This window comes from Colossoma macropomum, unplaced genomic scaffold, assembly GCF_904425465.1.
Source record: "Colossoma macropomum unplaced genomic scaffold, Colossoma_macropomum, whole genome shotgun sequence".
NCBI classification, from domain to species: Eukaryota; Metazoa; Chordata; class Actinopteri; order Characiformes; family Serrasalmidae; genus Colossoma; species Colossoma macropomum.
Window position 1 is genome coordinate 27,721,743 of NW_023494810.1, and position 21,867 is coordinate 27,743,609.

Below are 21,867 nucleotides of genomic sequence, written 5' to 3' on the forward strand. Positions count from 1 at the left end.
ATGAGAAGAATTGCTTATCAAGCTTTCTAGCCATCTAGGGACCTTTAAATTTCAGAAATTCATGACTTTCTGCACTGACCTCACTCCCATATGCTCATATACGTCTAGGGGCTATATATCACTACACTGAAAGCTACAGTTGATGTCTTGTTGGTGTGTCTACGTCTACGTTCACAATACAGGGTTAAAGTGGATTTTTTAAACCCTTTTCACACCTGGCATTATCTTCTGTCTTGGGGGATCCAATCATAAGTGGACAGTGGTAAGTACAGACATGAAAGGTCTGAGATACGATCATTCACACCACCCTCAGAGGAGGTCAGGGACACATATGACCACATAACTTGTAATGTGAATGCTAAAGTGTCCCGATACATTTCAAATCCAGACTGTGAAAACAGTTTCCACTCATTCAGAAAGACAACCACTGTAAATGTGAATGATCCCATTATTCCTGTCACAAAATTGGATTACATGTGATCACTGGAGACGCATTCAACATTTGCGAAAATTCCAGGTGCTAACAGCTACACGTCTCGCTGTCCACTTACGATCAGGTCACTTGAGAGAGATGGTGATACCAAGTGTGAACGGGGCCTAAATTTGAAACAGAACTTTTTTTCCGAGTTCTGTGAACACAGAATCTGATCTTTGCAAATTAGATCTGAGTCATTTTCAAATGTGTTCCTATATTGGGTATGTATTCAATCAAGGAGCACATTTGAAAGTGACTCAGATGTGAATCCAGTCTAGGAGGACATATGAAAATGACTCAGATGTGAGTCCAGTCTAGGAGGACATATGAAAGTGACTCAGATATAAATCCAATCTAAGACGAAATATGAAAGTGACTTAGATATAAATCCAGTCTAGGTGGACGTATGAAAGTAGCTCAGATGTGAAGCCAGTTGAGGAGGTCATATGAAAGTGACTCAGATATAAATCCAGTCTAGGAGGACATATGAAAGTGGCTCAGATGTGAATCCAATCTAGGAGGACATATGAAAGTGGCTCAGATGTGAATCCAGTCTAGGAGGACATATGAAAGTGGCTCAGATGTGAATCCAATCTAGGAGGACATATGAAAGTGGCTCAGATGTGAATCCAATCTAGGAGGACATATGAAAGTGGCTCAGATGTGAATCCAGTCTGAGAGGACATATGAAAGTGGCTCAGATGTGAATCCAGTCTAAGAGGACATATGAAATTGGCTCAGATGTGAATCCAGTCTAGGAGGACATATGAAAGTTACTTAAATACATATCCAATCTAGGAAGACTTATGAAAGTGACTCAGATCAGACACTGAAAGTGTCCTGTACTCCTAAACTGGATACATAATCAATACATAGCAACTATAATGCGAATGGTGAGATCAGAATACATCACACTGTACTGCGTATGTTTATCACTGTTGTCGTTATCCATCTTTGTGATGAAATCCTGTGATAATAGTTGATTAATTTTATCGCTACTGAAATTACGTACTGTCTCAGAAATATGACTTTTTTATTGCTGAACATGATGAATGTCAAGTATGTGAATTTGAAAATCATCATAAATCATGTTATGTAATGTCCTGTAACTCACTATTGCATCTCTCAGCCTCACCGGTTTGACAGAATTCACAATTTTGTATCCTTTAGTTTCCATCTACCAATATTCTCACACTACAATTCCCAGCATGCAGTATGCAAATACATCATACAACCATTGGGAGTCTCCCTCTGCAGTGATAAAGAAACCCTGACTGCCAGCACAGCCACCAATGTAGAGGTTAATAAATACAAACAGACTGTCCTTCAGTATCGAACTCAAAGTGGTAGTTTTTCAAAAGCTCCTTCCACGTTTCTGAGTTATCAGATGGGGCCTTGCTAGTCTTTAAACTGGAAAATCTAGCTCTAGAGTCAACTGCAGCACCACTGTGGGATGTAAGTAAGCATGTTTACAATAGAGATGGTTACATTCTTCACTTTGGCCAGAATGTTGAGACCACAGCCTATTAGATTTAATATGAGTGCAGACAGTATGTGTGTTTGCATGCCAATGTGCACACTTGACATTTACCTCTTCCCAGGCACTCGTCTTCCACTTGGGACAGCGCCCACCTCTGCATCGCCTCTGCTTTTGGGGGTGGGACAGGTGCCGGCAGTTCTCCTCCGGGACCGGCTCCCCGGAGTGGCCGACGCAGGTCACGTTACGGTACTTGTACCCTCTCCCGCAGGAGGCGGAGCACTACGTGGAAGAACAAGAGCGAGAGGAAAAGTCACACAGAGAAGCAATTATTCACGCTCGTCCTGTACCCTCTGTCAGATTACTGCTGCGGTACACTGGGCAGTTCCTGGCAGGGGAAATGTGGGTCACACGTGAGACAAACGTGAACTCAGCCAGCACAAATCAGCGTTTTCTAATTGATTTATTAATTATTTTTTGTCTTTTTCGGCTTTATAGAAAATGGAATACTTAAAGCATTAACGGGTAATCACTGACAGAATCCTTCCTTAATTGAACTCTCCAAACTCCGCCCACAAACGTGATCATTCGTAGCTACTGTTGCGAGATTTAATAAGCTTTAAAGAACATTCCTATTTAAGCTAAAGAGAAACTGTAGCACATAAACTATCCAAATATACAGAGTAATTTCAATGGGTATTTGCTTTGTATGCATGTGAAAGTTCACCAGCATCAGCTGTTTTAGAACTTTATAAACTTTATTTAACATTTATAAAGTTAACATTGTAAACAAATAACACCACAAATGACTACAGCATGGCAGAAGTTACTCTAATGCTGTATTTATATCACCACCATAGATGGACGGTGGCAAATTCCATGTTTTTGAATGAAGCAATGATGAATAATTTTATCGTTGCCAGCAGAAATGGCAGCAGCTGTTCCATGATTGGTGGAACATTCCATCAAGAGTTCAATTTTCCCAATTTTTCCCATCTGCCGCAGCTATAATAAACTAGATGTTTTTTTTTTGTTTTTTTTTGGAAAACTGAACGCTTATATGCTTATACTGCAGGCATATCCATACCTCCATCAGAACAGCTAGCATGTTTTCAAAACATTTTGAGAATAAAAAAGTAACTAGCACCATTTCCTCACACATGAGTGCACTGTTATGCTTAATGCTATCACCATGACAACCTTGACATGGCTGCATACTGCCTTCAGTCACGTACCATCGCTGTTTTCCACTATGAGGCACGGAACAATATTTAACGTCCACAATTTTTAACGCCAACATGTCAACAGGGGTTTGAAACAACATTTAGCTCATCGTACCTGCCATATACAACAACAGAACCAAAACAACAATATATATATATATATATATATATATATATATATATAGTTATATGAATAAATTCAAAATACTTGAAGTCAAGTAGAGGATTAGTGTGCTAGCAGTGTTAAAACAGGTAACGTCAGTGAACTTTCTTGTTGGCCCATCAATCAGACCTTTATTCCTAACATGCATACAAAATAAAAGTCCTTTCAAATTAATATCTCTCTAAAAATGTGCACATTTTGACAATTGCGTGACAACTTCTCATCAGCTTGAATGGGATTTTTCCAGTGTTCTAGTCCAGCCTCGACACAGTAGCTACCAAAGAACGCATTTAGTGGCCGGAGTTTCAACAGGTCAGTAAAGAAATTCTACATTGCACGTTCTACTGCGCCTTACAGCCACACAACTCGAGCTTATCTTTCAACTTCCAATGCCTTTAAATGGAAAATGGAAGGCGGCCAGAAGCAATCATGAGGTTCAGAGATCATCCGATTTAAGCCAAAAAAAGCATCAAGGCCTTTCTGGCTCCTCAGTGAGCGTATAAGGGCCTAAACCCCCCCTGTGCAGGGCTTCTGCGTGCCGTGGTGGAGGCGGAAAGGGGAGGGGAGGGCTCAGGGCCTCCGGAGCAAACGGCTAATCAAAGGGCTGTGCGATGCGAGGATGGATACGATGCGACAGGTCTAGGGTTGAACGAGTGCGCCGCACAGCAGGCCGCGCACGGAGAGCTGGAACCAGCTGAACTTTGACCTCTTTATAGAAGCCAAAAGGGGGCCCTTTTGGACATTCGGAAAAGGAACGTTCGCAGGTATCATGTCAGTTCTGCATTTGTTTAATGCTCGCTTTGATGCAGATCAGTTTTGAAACGAGTACAAAAAAGGCTTTTAATATCAGATCAATGTCCCATTTTCTGAGCATGTTGCAATGAAACGTCCAAAGTAATAAATACAGAGTAGAAATAAACATATAGACACATAGAAAAGAATACAAAAATAAAAACAGCTAAGGAATCTTACATATTTGCCACAAAAATGAAATGACTGTTATTAAAAATGAATAAAACCACTTCAAAAAAAAGCACTTGTACAATTCTTTGTGGTCAAATGACTAATAAATCTATCTACAACCCCGTCTATGAGTCTTATTACGTCATGCACGCTATTCTAGGTGTTTTTGTGTGTGTCTGTGGGGGGCTTTTACTTTTAAAAGCTCTACATGCATTTTTACAAATAATAATAGGGGACCCTCAAGCACATGCAAGCAGGTCTTCATTAGTAACCCAATGTCTTGCGAATCAATGAGCTTTAATTGGTCAGTACATATGGTTCAGTCAATTTAACAAAACATTAAAAATGTACCATAACAACTGGGTCAGTTTGCTGAAATGGTAAAACATTTGCCTCTATTGCTCACTGCAGCTACAAGGCTAATAAGTCCAGGTATTATCTTGACATAACCATGCCATAAACATGTCATGGCAGAAGTCATATGCTGTCATGAGTTTTATTCTTTTGATGGTTTTAGGTTACCGTTACATGCGGTCGTCATAACAGATGACATAATGTACAAGCCGTATCTATTATGACGAATGCATGTAATGGTAACCTGAAACCTATGTCACACGCTAGTCAATACCACTTGAACCTCGCTACATAACACTGACATAAGCATGCCATTAACATGCCATGGCAGATGTAACATGCTCTCAAAAGTTGTTATGGTAGATTATGTCCAGTAATATAACAGTCATTACTGTTACTGTTGATTAGAGTACATAGCAAAAGTTTGCATGTGAGATAAACTACGGCATCAAACACTATGGCCTCTGTCACGACATTTACCACTATGACACTGTCATATCACTAAACAAAATCTGTTGTGACAGCTCATGACAGCATATGGCATCTTCCATGACAGGTTTATGGCATGTTTGTGTCAATTTTATGCAGCTACTTGAAAGCCAAACAAACAGTAATAAGAAAAGTACAAAAAATGAATCTCCATTTCTTGTTTTAATTTTTTTGACGCAACACAGCAGCAAACTTTTTCTTTTTCCATTTAGGACATGCCCTGCATCACTGAACTCACACTGAAACTTCTCCCCTACACAACTATTCACACTATTTTCAAGTCTATTCAAACTAGGCTTTTGTATAGACAATGAAGGAGTCTGACTGAGACGGATATAAGCTATAAATTACCAATAAGTCAGGATAATTGTTTTGTATAAACCCAGTTGAGCTTTACAGTGCATATTTATGACAAGCAGCTATGCTCCATTTACATATTTGAGATAACTGGGGCGCATTATACACAAAGACACACATACTTATGTGTGATGTTTAAGGGCTGCTGGTGTTTTAGCGAGGAAGGCCGCCAGCCCCCCGCGGCTTTTCAAATGTCAGATCATTATTTAGCTTTTATGAACCTTATAAATGAACTCTCCAGCTATTTACCCCACACAAATGACCCACTACTGCCCTTAGCATTGTTCCAGTGCTAGGTCAAAGTCATTTGGCTTACTCGTCTATAAACCACCCCAGAGCACTGGAAATAGAGCCCTGCACTATTGCGTGACAGATGGCCTGAGACACTGTTTGGTCATATGCATTGCCTTTCTGTGCAAGTGATTAAGGATGAGGTCATTTTCAAGCTGTATGTACAATATTGAACACTGGGGTGTAATGAAAACAATGAAAATAAAGAAAAACAAAGGTCGAATAACGATGTTCATATGATATTAGAACGCATCGCCGTAACGTTCCCAAGTTTATTCACCTCTAGCCAAACAACTTAAAAAAAGCTAAGTTAAGCCATTCGGCTCGTAAGCAGTCCAGCAAGCTTGGGCTTTTTTGTCCACGCCACATACCAACGCCAAGGCCGACAATCCCCTGCATCAATATAACAGAGACATCAAGAGCGAGGGGGCCACCGTGGATGGGCCAATCGTTTTCCCATAAAGCGGGCAAGCGTTTTCTGAGAAGTGCGTCCACCCCGATTATGCATGTGAGGAAGCGCGGGACGGGGCCCCCCTACAGATCAAAGGCCACCTCCGACCCCGCGTGCCCTCCTGCGCTCTCCGCCATTGTTCTGTGACAGTGCTCACTGGAGTGATTGTCAGCGCCACACCGCCATCACTCCACATTAACGAATAGGCACAAAAAATTGACGAAAATGTTCTCCATTCTGGAACTGACCAAAGTTGTGGTCAATAAAGGCTTCAGTTAAACTTTGTTTCAAATGAGTGATTTTGCACATTGTGAACATTCATTCAGCACTGCATACAGTAAACCTCCAAACCAATATCCTTCCATTATAGTCATACGAGAAAACTAGCAGTTGTAACAAAACCTTGAATCTCCAAAATGGTAGCTTTAGAAGAAAAAAGGGGAGTTAAGGCGAATTCACTCATTTAAAATGTATAGAGTCATTCAAAGTGGTATGATGTGAAGTGCGCCATAGAGTCAGAATTGTTCACAGTGGTGGTGATAGGAACCAGACGTCTGAAGCTCCCTCACTGAAAGTTATTACATGAAATGGTTATGAATATGTTGCTTGAGGCCTTATGATAGTTTTTAAATAAGCCTTTGGCCTAAAACGTATTTTTAAAACACCTTACAAACTTTTATTTTTCACAGTGGTGGCGATAGGAACCAGATGTCTGAAGCATTTAATGCCTCTAAAAGCTCCCTCACAGAAAGTTATCACATGAAAAGGTAATGAATGTTGTTTGAGGCCTTACAATAATTTTAAGATAAGCTTTTGGCCTAAAACGTAATTTTAGAACACCTTACAAATTTACAATTGTTCACAGTGGTAACGATAGGAACCAGACGTCTGAAGCATGTAATGTATCTAAAAGCTCCCTCACAGAAAGTTATTACATAAATGTTTATGAGGACATTCAATTCATCCAATGCCTGCTTCATTTTGCGATTTTGGCCTTAAACTATTAAAATCAATTCTTGGTGGAGAGGTAGATGCAGGGCGTTGCAGGGCAAAACAATCCCCAAAGAAAACAGAACATGTTTAGTTTCACTGGTCATTTTTGATGTTAAATAAAATGGCTGTATTTGGGTTGTGGGTGTCTCGACTCCTGGTTCCTATCACCACCACTGTAAAGAAATCAGTCGCTATGTTTCTCTGCAATGAACCATTTCACATCAAACCACTCTGAACCACTTTGTTAACATCTCAAAGCAAATTTTCCTTCAATGTAATGAGACTTTTTGACCCATTCATCATGAAATAGTTTCACAATGTAAAAGGCAGCTGGTGTTTTTTTAAATAGTGTAAAATAAATACAAAAAAAAGTTACGAGGCTTTGATATGTCAGTGACAGTACCTTTAAGCATGGACGTAGTGTCCACCGTAAAAGAAAGGTTTTTACTTTCAGTCTGTTTCATGCATGGACACACAATTTTTGTCTTTACTTGTACTTTTAATATACAATATTGTTGTTACAAAAAACGTAACACTCTGAAACAAGCTATAAGCTACATCAATCTTTCGTTAATACCTATGCATACAATGCTTGAAAAAATATTTTCACAAAAACTTAAACAAACCCAAAAAAAAAAAGAAAATGACAAATGTAATTTACACCTCTCCTTTACTTTGTGTAATTTCCTTTGCCAACAAATAACATTGCCATAATAAAAAAAAACAACCAAAAAACAAAATTAAATACGGACATTAAACTCAATACACTGAGCAGCAGAAATAAATACAGATACTTACATAAATATACAGATGCCCATGTCATTTGACACTTGACCTTGTCTAATACTGCCATCAGGTTCCAATCACACCGTTCTCTGAGTCTTTACAACTTGGTGGACAGTGTTAAGCACCGTCCACATGGAGTACCTTAGAGTCTTTGTGAGTGGCGTCCACTAATGCATTGAGTTCCAATTACATGAAATAACCTTTAGACACTGACCAAATGAAAAATAGAAACCATATGAATTGGAAGCACCATCTGGCACTCGAACTCCTGGTACTCTTCAAATTTGGAAACTACAACTGATCACACATACTGTTGTATGCAAAAGTTTGAACACCCCCAAATAAATTACATGCTTTGTCAATTTTCTAAGTGAAAGTTTTATTTATTTAGTGAGTGAAAATGTATCACTTAAATTGCGCCATTACTTTTGCACAGGCCACATTTTATGTTCCACAGTCATGTTCTTCCACTATAATCATACTGGCAATCTAGCATGTCAGATACTGTTGTTGTTGTAACAAAACATGAAAGTTGAACAGGGGGCGCCCAGACGTTTGCATACGACTCGAGATACGACTACTTAATATCAGCATGTTGTAGTTCTAATCAGAGGAAATGGCAAGAATATTGATTTATTCTGGGATTTTTGTGTAGAACTTCTACCCAGTTAGCTTTAAGGAATAGCTTTTCTTTTTATAACTTATGCGAAGATCTTAAGTTGAGAAGCTGCATTTAAGCTTTAATATCTACATTGCAAAACAATATCTTGGCAAGTGAAACATCTTAAATCTTGTCAATATATCAAAGCTGTCCAAAGAAAAACAAAACTTTTCAGGAAAAAGCAAAAACGTTCATGACTTCTAATGTATTTTGGAGAATTTCTATTGGACCATTCATCATGAAATGTTCAGACAATGTAAAGGGAAGCTGCTAAGTTTAAATGATGTAGAAAAAATCTTTGGACAGCGACTATATTATATTATATTATATTATATTATATTATATTGCAATATAGTTTAATTTCACACACACATTTTCTAAGCTGCAGGAAACACCCTGGACAGGTCGCCAGTCCATCACAGGCCAGACACACAGACATACACACTCACACACAAACACCTAGGGGCAATTTAGTATCTCCAATTGGCCTGACTGCATGTCTTTAGACTGTGGCAAGAAACCGACGCAGACGTGGGGAGAACAACCAGACTCCACCCAGAAAAGACCCTGATCACCCGGTCGGGGAATCGAACCCAGGCCCTTCTTTGTAAGAATATTACGAGATCATTCAACCTGTTTCTAACTCTTTTAATTGGTAAGTAATGTCATGTAGTGAAAGTGTTTTATTGTACTGGCAGGTCATTTTACTTGTTTCAAGAAATGAGCAAAATTAGCTCCCAATAGGATAAGACACTTAAACGTTCGCTAGATAAAATGACTTAAAAACAAGTGAAAAATAATCTTATTTAGTGTTTAGTTTTCTTATACTAAATGTACTAAATATATTAAAGCCACTATATCTGTTGTCAGGTTTAAAGACTAGAAAACCCCCTTCTCATGATGTATCTTGAAGGTGGGAGGAACTTTTGGACAACTACAAACACTTTGGGGCCAATACTTGAGGGCAGGTTGTTTTACATGTTTTTTGTTTGTTTGTTTTTTTTGTTAGCCAATGGAGAAGGAAGGCAGGTGGGTAGTGTTACTGCTAGGAAGCCATCTGTATTGATTGGCCATCAGTTGTGAGGATTCCCAATGGATGTATGACGTATTTGCTTTTAGATTTGAGTAATGCATGCTGGGCATTGTAGTGAAAGAACAACGATGGAGGAAAAGGCAAAAGGATACAAAATAATAAGTTTATGCAATACTGCATAAAATAATAAATGCTGTATTTAGATAGTTATGTCCAATTAAGATGTTTCACTTGCCAAGCTTCATTTTTTTTGCAGTGTAGGTGTAAATGAATGATTATAAAGGATAGCTTTTGAATAAAAAAGCTAACAGCTACGCCGAAGTGAAAACGACACCGATGTGAACATGCCTGCTCATCCCTACTAGCCTTCATTCACTGTTAGCACTGTAAATGAAGAAATTCTTTAATCTGCACCTGAGAGACTGGTCCCAAATGCTAAAGAAGCAGCTAATAATTCGATGAGGATATTAAAGGGAGCCAACAAGCCGATACTTATGCAAAAACTATGCTGATGTTACTCGTCCTCACTAGCTTTCATTCGTTTGCCATGTTAGAAGTTTCAAATGAAACCTGAGATTGGTCCCAAACGCTAAGATAACGATATGATGTGAATCTTAAAGGGGATTAACAAAAGGCCATCCAGATGAGGGGAGGCCAGAGAAAGGGGGATGGAGTGAAGGGGGGGACGGTTAATTGAGAATGAGGTAGACGCTGATGACTGGCCAAGAGAAGGAGTTCTTGGGACTTCAAACTAATCGGCCTCCCCGTAGCTGATTTTTCTGCGATAAACGAACTTTGGCTAGAAACAGAATTTCGATAGTGTACAGATCAATTTCGACTAACAGTGACTGAAAATAGACCACGGAACCAAACAGCTGTTTAAAAAAATATAATAAAAAAATAACGTTAAACTATGAAATGATTATTGTAAAGCCTTAAATCTATATGTTCCTCAAGTAATCTTAAATATACAAATAAAAAACAACCTATAGCGCTACATATACGGATCCTTAGATAAAGTCTCCCTTGTTTCAAGAAAGCACCATTACAAAATTCATACGTTAATGGCTGGCTGAGGTATGGTTGTGAGCAGAAAGTCAAGAGAGCATATTGTTCATGTGAATTACGGCGACCCAAACCAGTTACAAGCTAATACAGAAGATACAAAAGAAATAACCAGCATATTCATACATATTAAGCACCGGTTTTTGTGAAATGTGCCATAGATATTCAAATGAAGTGGGTTTGGAAAAGAAACCCACACCAGAGAGGATGGTGACAATGTGAAATACTGCTGCAGACACTTCTGCCTCAGTTTAAAAACACTCAGAAAATGAAAAACAAAGAAAAGATCCAATACAGAAATGCGACTAATGTATACATCTTCAGTAAAAACAAAAACTATACAACACTAATTCTCGGTGCCTTTTCATCATGGTCTCGTTGTAAGACACTGGATAAAACATGTTAGCTTTTGTGCTGTCAGCTTGTGGGACGTTTACCATGACGACCGGCACCAAAAAGCCCTTTGAAAAGTCCTCATATACAAAAAAACATAAAATACACCAACTGCAAATGTGCTACATACATTTATGAATTAGGGAAGACAGTGATTAATGCTCTAGTGTGTCGTACACATGAAAAAAACAGCATTTATTATATAATAAATTAGAAAAATGAACTAACTACAAACTTTTAGATCTAAAATTTTAGATTCTAAGAGACTCTTTTCGTCCTGAATTTTTAATAACCTTCTGCGGAAGCGTCCGCTCGAAGCTTTACTTGACTACTTGGCACGTCTTTCAGGGTTTGGTACGTTTTTAAGGAGCAGTCACCAAAGGCTAAAGCAGCAACTCTGACGCTTAAAGATCAGACACTTAGAGATCAGTTGATTCGGCTCTTTTGGCTTCTGTCATGCTATGGTTTTAGCGTGAGCTCCGTGTGTGCTGAAGATTAAGGGTGGTAAAAGGGAGGGGGGGTAAGAACAAAAGAGGGAAGGGTTACGGGCGTACCGAGCTCCACGGGTCCGTGCTCCAGTGCGGATTGGCCGAGCAGGACTGCGTGTTGCACTGTTCTCGGTCCGGCGGTTTGTCAAGAATTTCACAGCTCAGGTCGTTAAAGCGCTCCCCGTTGGGCCGCTGACAGGCCACCAGCCGCGTCTTTATTCCCCCACCGCAGGGCTTCGAACACTGCAGAGAGAGAGAGAGCGGGAGAGAGAGAGAGAAGCAAGTTGAAAGATGCAGAACAAGAAAATGAGAGAGTTGGACAGAGAGGTGGAGAGAGACATGAAACAGAGAGAGGGTTAGCTTCTGTGTCTGTATGTTCAAACAGCAAACAGAAGTATGGAGTTATTTCATGTAGAGAAAAGCTTCATGTAACTGTCAGATGTACTTCTGACAGGATGAAAAAGCAAAGTCAGCCTCAAACCAAAACACACACCAGGAGACTGTATGTACCCAAGAGATGCTGACTTGAGTCGGCAACTAGGAGGACACAAGTCACGCTTGCGTTTCATGTGGACTGATTTACAACTCAACTTGGACTTCTACTGATTCGTAACTCAAATCTGATGCTCTTGCTCTTGATTGACTCTCAACTTGAATCGAAGTAGCTCTTGAAAGAACTGCAACTCGACACAGACTTGCCCTTAACTGCTTTGTGCTCTTGACTCAGACTAGCTCTTAGACTAACTTGCAACTTTACTCTGACTTGCCCTTAACTGACTTGCAACTCAACTTAGACTAGCTCTTGACTGACTCACAACTCATTTTGGACTTGCCCTTAACTGCCTCGCAACACGACTCGAAATTGCCCTTTAACTGACTCACAACTTGACTTAGACTCGTCCCTATCTGACTTGGAACTCAACTCGAACTCGAACTTGCTCTTAACTGACTCTTAACTTGACTCTGACTTGTTTTAACTGGCTCGAATTTGACTTAGACTTGCCCTTAACTGATTCACAACTCGAATCTGATTTGCTCTGAACTGACTCACAACTCAACTCGAACTTCTTATTAAGTGACTCATAATTCAGACCTGCTCTTAACTGACCTGCAACTTGACTGCAACTCACAATTCAGCTTGGACTTTCCTACGACTAGCTTTCGAGTCTGCAAAAGGCTTGTGAGATTATGGCTATTGGGCTAACTAGTCCTAGACCAATCTAGCAAAGCTGTGATACAATTTTGAAGATTACAGATGACTAAACAGTAATAAATTGATGTGATTTCTTTATGAATGTATGTGTGTGTGTGTGTGTCATACCTCGCTCCAGCTGCCGTACACCCACTGTGGACAGGGTCCGGACTCACAAGACCGCTGCTCTATAGGCTGGATGCTCTCATCACAGTTGTTAGCAGGATAGCCGTTCTCGTCCTGGCAAACCACCACACGGCGCTGGAATCCACCGGCACACGTGCTCGAGCACTGTAGAGGGTAACGCAGAAACGTGAGACACACATGCACTGATAAGTCAGCAAATATCTCAAATATTTTTTTGTAGTGTTTTGTATTTTAGAAACTATAAAACTTAAAAAAAAATAATTTATTATTGTTCAGTTATTGGCCATTTTTTTTTTAAATTCAATTACTCAATCAGCAAAATAAATCAGTAGCTTACTTAGTTACTAATGTAATAAATATATCACTGTTGTCGGAAGAAAGCCTTGTATCTTCAAAACGGTAACTTTACAGGAGAAGGGAAAAACCTACCTTACTTTTAATGTAAGTCAATGGAACCAGACTTTTTCTAAGTCATTTCGGGCCATTTCTTTTAGTCCATTCATCATGAAATTTCAAACAATGTAAAGAACAACAGCCATTTTCAAGTTATATCAAAAACTGAAAAACGAAAAATAGAGATACAAGGTTTTTTTCCGACAACAACGATATAAATATGAGTTGTTTTATTCATTGGTCTGATTTTGTGATTGATTCACATTGACACCTGAAATAACCTAAAGTAACCCAACTGAGTAACTTCTTGAATTTACACACTGTTCTTCTTATCATATAACCTGGATATGAAGCGATTATCCAAAGGAAGAGATCAGAATGAAATAGCCTATATGTTTACCTACATCCTTTGACACCAGATATAAACATCAGTCTCACTAGAAACATCACCCAAAATAACTTTTCTAATTCCAGCTCACGCAGCATCCTCTTAGCAGAGGAAATCAGGAGCTCCCCGAGGGAGCACAAGCTACTTTTGGCTTCTAAGAATACCTTCGAATCAAGTATTTATAAATCCAGATGTCAAGGACTATAAAGGAGACAATGGTCTTTATCTGAAAAGAGGAAATGCTGACGACTCACTGTCTCTCTAGTAATGCGGCCACTGCCCTGTTACTGTCCAGTGGAAAAAATGTAGAATAGCGAAACAACGTTTGCATGCAATGTTGAACTAAAATATCTCTGAGTGATCTGTTTTCAAAGCCTTGATACTACTCACTCCATCTGGTAGGTTACATAGAGCAAAAACCCTCAAAGCATGAAGTAATATAATCCCAGAGTTCAGTGACTTCACTGTAGTGAGTTTGACACTCCAACAATTACCAAAAATGAAGGGACTATTAGCTCAGCTGCATGTTGCCTCTTAAAAACACCACAGCGCACGGCTAAGATGCTAAATGTTAAAGAAGACTTTAGGAACTTAAAGCAACGATGGCAGCAGTTTAACTCGCTGCGTCCTGCCAGCGTAGCCTCTGTTTCTACTGCAGCGGTAACACCAGTTTGTCGGACTTGCTACTTCTTTTTTACAGTAGCCATACAAGGCAAATTCTGCCTGTTTTGGAGGTTCATCAGTTCAACTGCTTTTTATTCTTCAATAATGTCGACGGAATATATTTGTATGATCTACAAAACTGGAAGTGAACTGAATATTCATCATAGGTGAGCAAGCAAGTCAACATTTATAGAAGTGCTTTTATTGTGTTTAAAGGCTCTTTTTTGTACACATTATTTTTAATAAACAAGAAAGCTGTCTGTTTTATTTTGGCACGGCCATCTTTGTGGAGAGGTGTGAGAGGTTTTCACAGGGAGTCACAACATTTCTCACCCAGACAGCCAAAACAGTGTGCTAGTTAATCTGATAACAGGTCCTGAACTTAAATTATTCCAGCGATTCGTAGCCGAGGCCAATTTTAGGTTTCTGGTTACAGTGTTTACATTCTGAACTAGTAAAATAATGGATGTTGCTGTATTTTTGTTCTTTTGTAATGAAATTCAATAGATAGTATAAAAATAGTAGGTGGTCGGTTAATAACGACATTTTAAAAAGTTGTGGTGACTGTATTTTGACAGACAGTAAAGAGCTTTGGAACTATAAAAGCACAGAGGCATACGGTTTGCAATACCTGTATAGCAAACACAGCGACTTTCTTTTTTTGAATGCTGAGGTAGAGCCAAGTCAGAGCTTCAGCCAATGTAAACAGCATGCATGTGTACTGCTGAGGGAAAGTGGAGCGGGTGAGACCGTGGGTTGCTGGTGTGTTGCAGGGCTGGGGAAGCCCTGTAGCCTCACAGCAGCTGCCTTGTGAAAAGGTACGGCTAAGCTCAGATATGTTCTATTTGCAATATATCCTGTTTTTATGAGCAAACATAGAGTCTTTTCGAAGAATATTTTAAAGCTGCAAGCCACACTCGTTTCCCTTCTTTCTTCTTTGGCATGGAATGGAATGCATAGCACGCAGGGCATGGACAGTGTTTACGAATCGAAGAAATTGTCTGGTTAGCACTACGGAAATTCGAGCATGACTGGAAACACAACACTGGTAGACAGAAATAGTGAAGCTCCCCACTGGGCTTTTAGGACAACTGTGGATAAAAATGTCCTTTCTACCCTACATCAGTGGTCACCAGCCCTCCTCATGGAGATGTACTTTCCTGCAGAGTTTAGTTCCAACCAAAGTTCTAATAATCTGCCCGGACCCCTTAATTCACACTAATGCATCTACGCCAGCCAGTCAGGGACTTAGGAAGCAGGTAATTAGTTGGAGCAGGTGTGGCAGATTGTGGTTGGAATTAGGTTCTTCCAGAGTTGGTGACCACAACCCTAAATGTATTTGATCAGCCAAAACATGTCTGGTGTTTAAAGTTTGCTTCTTTAATTTTACAGGATATATGAGGCTAAGTAACTGAAGCTTATACCCCTCCAGTTAGCATTGTGCTAACTGAACGCCTAAATCATCATACACTTCCCTCGAGTTGTTTAGAAATCTCAAATAGACTTGTTTATGTAGTTACCACACTGAATGACATACTGTTATCTATAAAAATGGACAAAAGAATAGAGCTTAACTCTGTGCAGTCCTGTGTGTTTCTCAGGCTAGAACTGGACACTTGCACCACTATTGAGACCCCCAGTCTCACTAATCCTTCCAACTCTGCGCATGTATTGAAAATCTGATTTAATACTGACCGCTCCCCATGGTCCAGTCCTCCACTGGTGCGGGCGGCCTCGGTTTCGGTCCGCCCGGCCGCTGGGCGGGACTCTTTTACGGCTATCCGGGCTGGGGGGGAAGCCCCCGTGGTCGCTGGAGCGAGACGGACACTGGGCCATGTTGCACTCCTGCTCCGTCGCAGGACGATCGTCGGGGTCGCACTCGCTCATGTCCACCACCTGATCCTGGTCACTGAAGTTCACGCACAGCACCTGCCGAGTAGCTTTGCCCTGACCACATGAAACGGAGCACTGCACACACACACGAATGCATAGTGTTAGTAAACACTTATAACATGTACACAAAAGCTCTATTCACACTATCCTAAATGTATACAAACAAGTATCTAGGCATGCAATGCTATACATTCTTTCAGAACCTCCCACAGTGACATACTTAACCAACCTTAACTCACACTATTCAATAACATCTGTAAACATGATGGACTTATATCTGTCCCCATATGCCATCTGCTTCGCTCAGCAGTTCATCCAATCACGTTAGGGATAGTTTAACTTAGCAAAGCGGGGGGTGTTTAACAAAGCAGGACTTTCTCAGTTACCCATATGATCAAAGCTTAAAGTCACGTCTTTCCAAAGAGGAGAGCTAATGGACGCTCCTATCTGACAACACTCCCTGTTATACTGCATTTTGTTGCCTTGTACTTGTACTGAGCAATGACAATAAAGCTGAATCTATCTATCCATCTGACTGAGGAATCCTGCTTTGTGAAACACCCTACAGGAAGTCTTAGCAGGATGCAGTTTGGGAGCTGATCCACTGATCCAAAATCTTCCATCACCGTCTGAGAACTTGTCCTTTGCCATTACCAGTGGCCACAGTTTGTCACACTTGGTATTAAGAAAGAAAAAAACTGGCCCATTTCAGATGAAATTTCAATGAAATTCAGAGAGGAATCTACTACAGATGTAACAATACAACACATCATATGTTATCAAATTGTAATGCAGTTTTCATATCATACAGTTTAGGGATGATGCTGACATCCAGTTTTTATTTCACATATCTGCTGATACCAATGTCAATCCATAAATATTAAATGCTAAAATTAGGACTACATCTACCAGGATTAACATTAGTATTACGGAGAAATAGAGAACAATAAACTCATAATCAAATATCAGCTTAATATTTCAGTCAAATCTGTCTGATGCAGATTTTTTTATGCAATTTTGTCAGAGTACTGACAAGATTCCAATATTATACGTGTATATGATATAGTGTATTGTGTATGGTGACTAATATGTTAGCTTGTGTCTAGAGTGCTAAATTAGAACACAATGAAGAATAACTTCTTTATTAAATATTACACTTTTACAAATGTTGAATCTCTAACAAACTGAAAATGGACACTTTAAGGTAAGGCACATTTTCAGCCACTCCTTATTGACACCACTGGATCGAATTGAGTTTTGTAAATCGTTACATCTCTAGAATCTACACAATACTGTGCTTTGTTTACAAACATGAAACCAGACCAGTGATTCCTTAACCCCAGTTCACAAGGCAATAGAGTACTTTTAATTACACTTTACTCTGATAGGCTGCACCCAGATACGTATCATGGATCATTGACAGTGGTTTCCACAAAAGAATAATGAAAGGCCCTCGGGAGTGAGAGAGGGAATTTTTTAAACGGTTTTTACAGTTTTGATTCCTCATTTTTATGATTTTCTGGATTGAAATCGTTACACATCTAGTACATGCATTATTCTGGCAAACAGGTGACCTCGCTAAGCTTGATGTTCGATGTTCTTTGGTCAAGCAAAGAAATAATGCAACATTCCTGTGATCTAAAACTAAACATGCTCAACTTTTAAATACTTCAACTGCCAAAATCAAATATTCTAAAACTTGTGAGTTCTCAAGAGATACTACAGATATTGGGCTGATATCAGCATAAAGTGCTGTTAGTGAAAATCCTTTTAAGTAGTCTTCAAAGAAAAAAAAAATATTGGAGCATCGGTATCGGTATCGGCCAAATCAGGGTTTCAATATTGATATCGGTTTTGGAGAAGAAAAAATGTACTGTGCCAACATTGATTCACATTTATCAAATTGCTTTTTACAACATTTTAAAACCCTCTCGCCTTGTCAGATGAATGCCAAGTGGGCTTTATAAGCCAGAACTCTCAGTAACTTGTTTCATTAGTTGTCACTATCAATAAGGATGACCTATATTGCAAACACTGTGCATCCTATCTAGATCTGGACTTCAGAGTCTATCAGTTCATAGACTGATATGCAGTGCTGAACCATGACTATTAGACAGAGGCCTTCAATTTGGGTCAAAAATGTCAAAACAAGGTCAAATCATGAGGAAAAAACACACCTCAACAATAATGCTAACTTCTGCTAGCATCCCCATAGGAGTGTAGTAGTTTGTCAGCACTAAGCTAACGGCGATTCACATTAACACTTTCTGACGAGGCTAAAATTAACTTCTTATTCGAATTACGCTCACTGAAAATCAAAACGTGATTGGTTGATACATCTGTCACTTCGTAATTATGCTGACAGTTAATGTAACTCTTTAGCTCCTAAAGTCCTAACCTATAGGAGAGCTCACTCAGCCATATCTACCTAGATCCCACTGAGAAAATCAACTCCTGATTGGCCAGTTTTCTATCGGGTGTTTCAGGAATTTAACCTTTTTGTTTCCGTCCAGAGCTTCACAAAAAACAGCAGTACTGTAATACATGCAGAGCTTAAATACAAACATGACTTTATTGAATAAAAATGAACTAAAAAAATACAGACATGTTTTAGTTTCCAGAAATCATTAGTGCTTCTCTGAAGGCCTAGAAGGCCCTAAGGGTTCCCCTCTGCTGATATGGGAACTCTTAAAACCACAGTAACAGAAATGATCCACATCCTAAAAACATATTCTGAGAACTTCAGTATGACTTCAATATATCAGTGACTGAAATCCTATTAGGGTTCCTCACAGAGAGGATTTAGCTGTAGAGACTTTGTGTTGGTGGTGTCTCTGTGGCCTTAAAATGAATGTCTTCCTGCAGCACTACACTAAATATCTCTGACATAAATAACAGGGGGACCCTCCCTTGTCCCGGGTGTGCGTGTATGTGTATGTGTGTGTGGGGGAGTGGGAGCATAAGCGCAGCTCTCGTTCTGATGGGAAACATCTGTAAACACCTCTACCCTACTCCCTCTCAGCATTTAAACACACATACCCAAACCTCTCACATCACATCATATCGGCCTGCCACAAAGCTTTCTAATGATTCAGCACAACTCTTCTCTACAGCCTTATGAGTGCTAGTGTAAGCAAAATAAACACTCATGTAAAACAAGTGAACGTTCAATGCCAACATGCACATTTTAAGGTGTCTAATCAGATTTGTCAAGACATTGATTCTCGTCAAAGAGACATTCTGTACAGTCCTATTTTTCCTGCATGGACAAGCCTGACTGAACTCTCAGGCTTTACAGAAGGCCTTATGATTTCTGTGTATTAAAAACATATGTCAGTAACTTTTAGTTCATTTTTGTTTAATATAATCAACACTCTTGTTGCCAAACTCTGTAAATACTGTAGTAATACTGCAATTTCATAAGGTTTGGGTGTAAACAAAGGGGTTAAAATCTTAAAACAGAACATTGTCCAATCAGGATTTTTCCCCCATGGTATCTAGGTAGATACAGCTATGCAAGCTCTCCCATTGTTTAGGCCTTCAGGGGCTGGAATGAAGGCATTTCATGTTAGATTTTTTTTTGGAAGAAAAAAACATCAATTTAGAGCTTTTGAAAGTTCTAGATACGTCACTGAGTGCAAATACAAGCTGCAGAATAACCAGGTTCAGTTAGTTGTTAGGAGTGAAAACAAGCAACAGGGCTGTTTTGAAAATGTCACTGTAAAACTGTAACATACAAGGTAAAATATATGCAAATGTCATTAAATAAAACTTTTATATTGTCTTAAATGTGTTTAATCTAGAACAACCTGAAATAGTGCACCAGCTTTAGCTTTGCGCTCACACACTATTGGGAATCCCACAGGTGTGCTAGCAGAAAGTAGCAACATTATAAAGGTTTTTTTTTATCATTTTTGATAGAGATTTGACATTTATGACCTTAAGTGAAGGCCTAGCTCTAAAAGTCAGAGTTCAACACTAGATTTGGGAAATGTTTAGCCACAGTGAAGTCATATCTGCTATCTAACTGCTGATACTGATGCTCCTACTGACACTAAATGCACCAAAATTCAATTTACAAATTAAATTTATTTATTTATTTTCCTATATAGCTCCTGAATAGATGACTGAATTCATATCCTCAGTCAAATTTACTAGATGTAGAATTGGAAAGAAGCAAATTCCTAACATAGTCCACTTTTGTTGAGCATCATTCCTCAAAAGTGATCTGTTGCTATGCCCACTGCTAACACATTCATGACACTTTGTTTCTAAATTGAAGTAACTTTTTGAGATATCACCTCACTTCAAATGTGCTTTCTGTGAAATCCCATGGCCAATCTACACTACATCTGCAGAACCATCTGGGCTGTCTGGCCCCGTAGATCACAGCGAACACAGAATGACGGTCTAACTTTTTTCCTGGCTGTCAAAACTTTTCGCCAGTAAAAAAAATATTTGTGTTTAATACCTCTCATAACTGAAAAGCTGAGTTTGTGCAGAATCTCAGGACACAGACTGATGACAGGGTAATATATCACCAAGTTAATATAAACTTAAATTATACATTTACCTTACGTTAAAGGGTTAAAGCAGCCTGAAAACAAGCAGCATCTATATTTGCCTAGCAATGGAAAAACAAGGATGATGTACCTGAGTCCATTCTAAGGCCTTCCACTGACCGCAGGCCCCTACAGAGCAGACCTCTCGGGCCGGGGGTTTGGGCAGGTGAGCACAGGCCGAGTCGTCCGCCACACCACCCTGGTTGTCACGGCAACTCACATAGCGCATTCGCGTGCCCTTCCCGCAGGTGGCGCTACACTGTGGCAGAGAAAGACATTTATATAAGACCTCATTTATATGATCTCATTCACTTTACATGTGCACTATATACAAAAATTATAACAATGATTGATATTTCATTTTTATATCAGTCTTTTATATCATTTAAGATACACTGAGGCAAGTGTAGTACCTGAGTCCACGATCCAAAGCGCCACTGTGTTTTATGGCCAGGATGAGGCACCACTTTTGTCTCCGGAGAAACAGGATGGGTGACGGGACACTGAGAGATTTCACAGTCCTGCAGAGAGAGAGAGAGAGAGAGGGAGAGAGGGAGAAAGAAAAAGAGAGAGAGCTCTGAGTTGATATTAAGCACCAAGTAGCCAACTAAACTACATCTAAGGCAAATGCTATGTGTTAATGTCGCCAGCAGCACTTTTACTAAATAGAAAACATTTTTTCTTCATCCTTATGGGTGAATTGTCTTCTATCTAATGTCCTCAGAAATATCTCTGGAAAACGAGTAACTTTTTGACTGGAAATTAAACAAATGAAGGGTTCTCTGACTTATGCCCAGTACTGTTTGTAGTTATTTTGGCCAAAGCATCACTGAAATAATAAGAAATAATATTAACCAACTTGGAAATTAAGTACGATGAGAAAATACACCACATAACATGTTCTGATTGGTCTAAAATTTTAGAGTCATACCTGTGATGAATATCTCACAGTACCCATATTTCTGAT

General features: G+C 39.4%; 1 protein-coding gene across 1 annotated transcript in view; it reads right to left on the reverse strand.

The window, feature by feature from the left end:
* Positions 1-21,867, reverse strand: part of adamts9 (ADAM metallopeptidase with thrombospondin type 1 motif, 9) — a 105,580-nt gene that overhangs the window by 34,398 nt on the left and 49,315 nt on the right. The window contains exons 24-29 of the mRNA XM_036559362.1: positions 21,314-21,421; positions 20,992-21,159; positions 16,141-16,413; positions 12,984-13,145; positions 11,729-11,905; positions 2,067-2,234 (exon numbers count right to left, since the gene is read on the reverse strand). Of these exons, the coding sequence (XP_036415255.1) occupies positions 2,067-2,234; positions 11,729-11,905; positions 12,984-13,145; positions 16,141-16,413; positions 20,992-21,159; positions 21,314-21,421 (1,056 nt within the window). The remainder of the gene's footprint in view (positions 1-2,066; positions 2,235-11,728; positions 11,906-12,983; positions 13,146-16,140; positions 16,414-20,991; positions 21,160-21,313; positions 21,422-21,867) is intronic.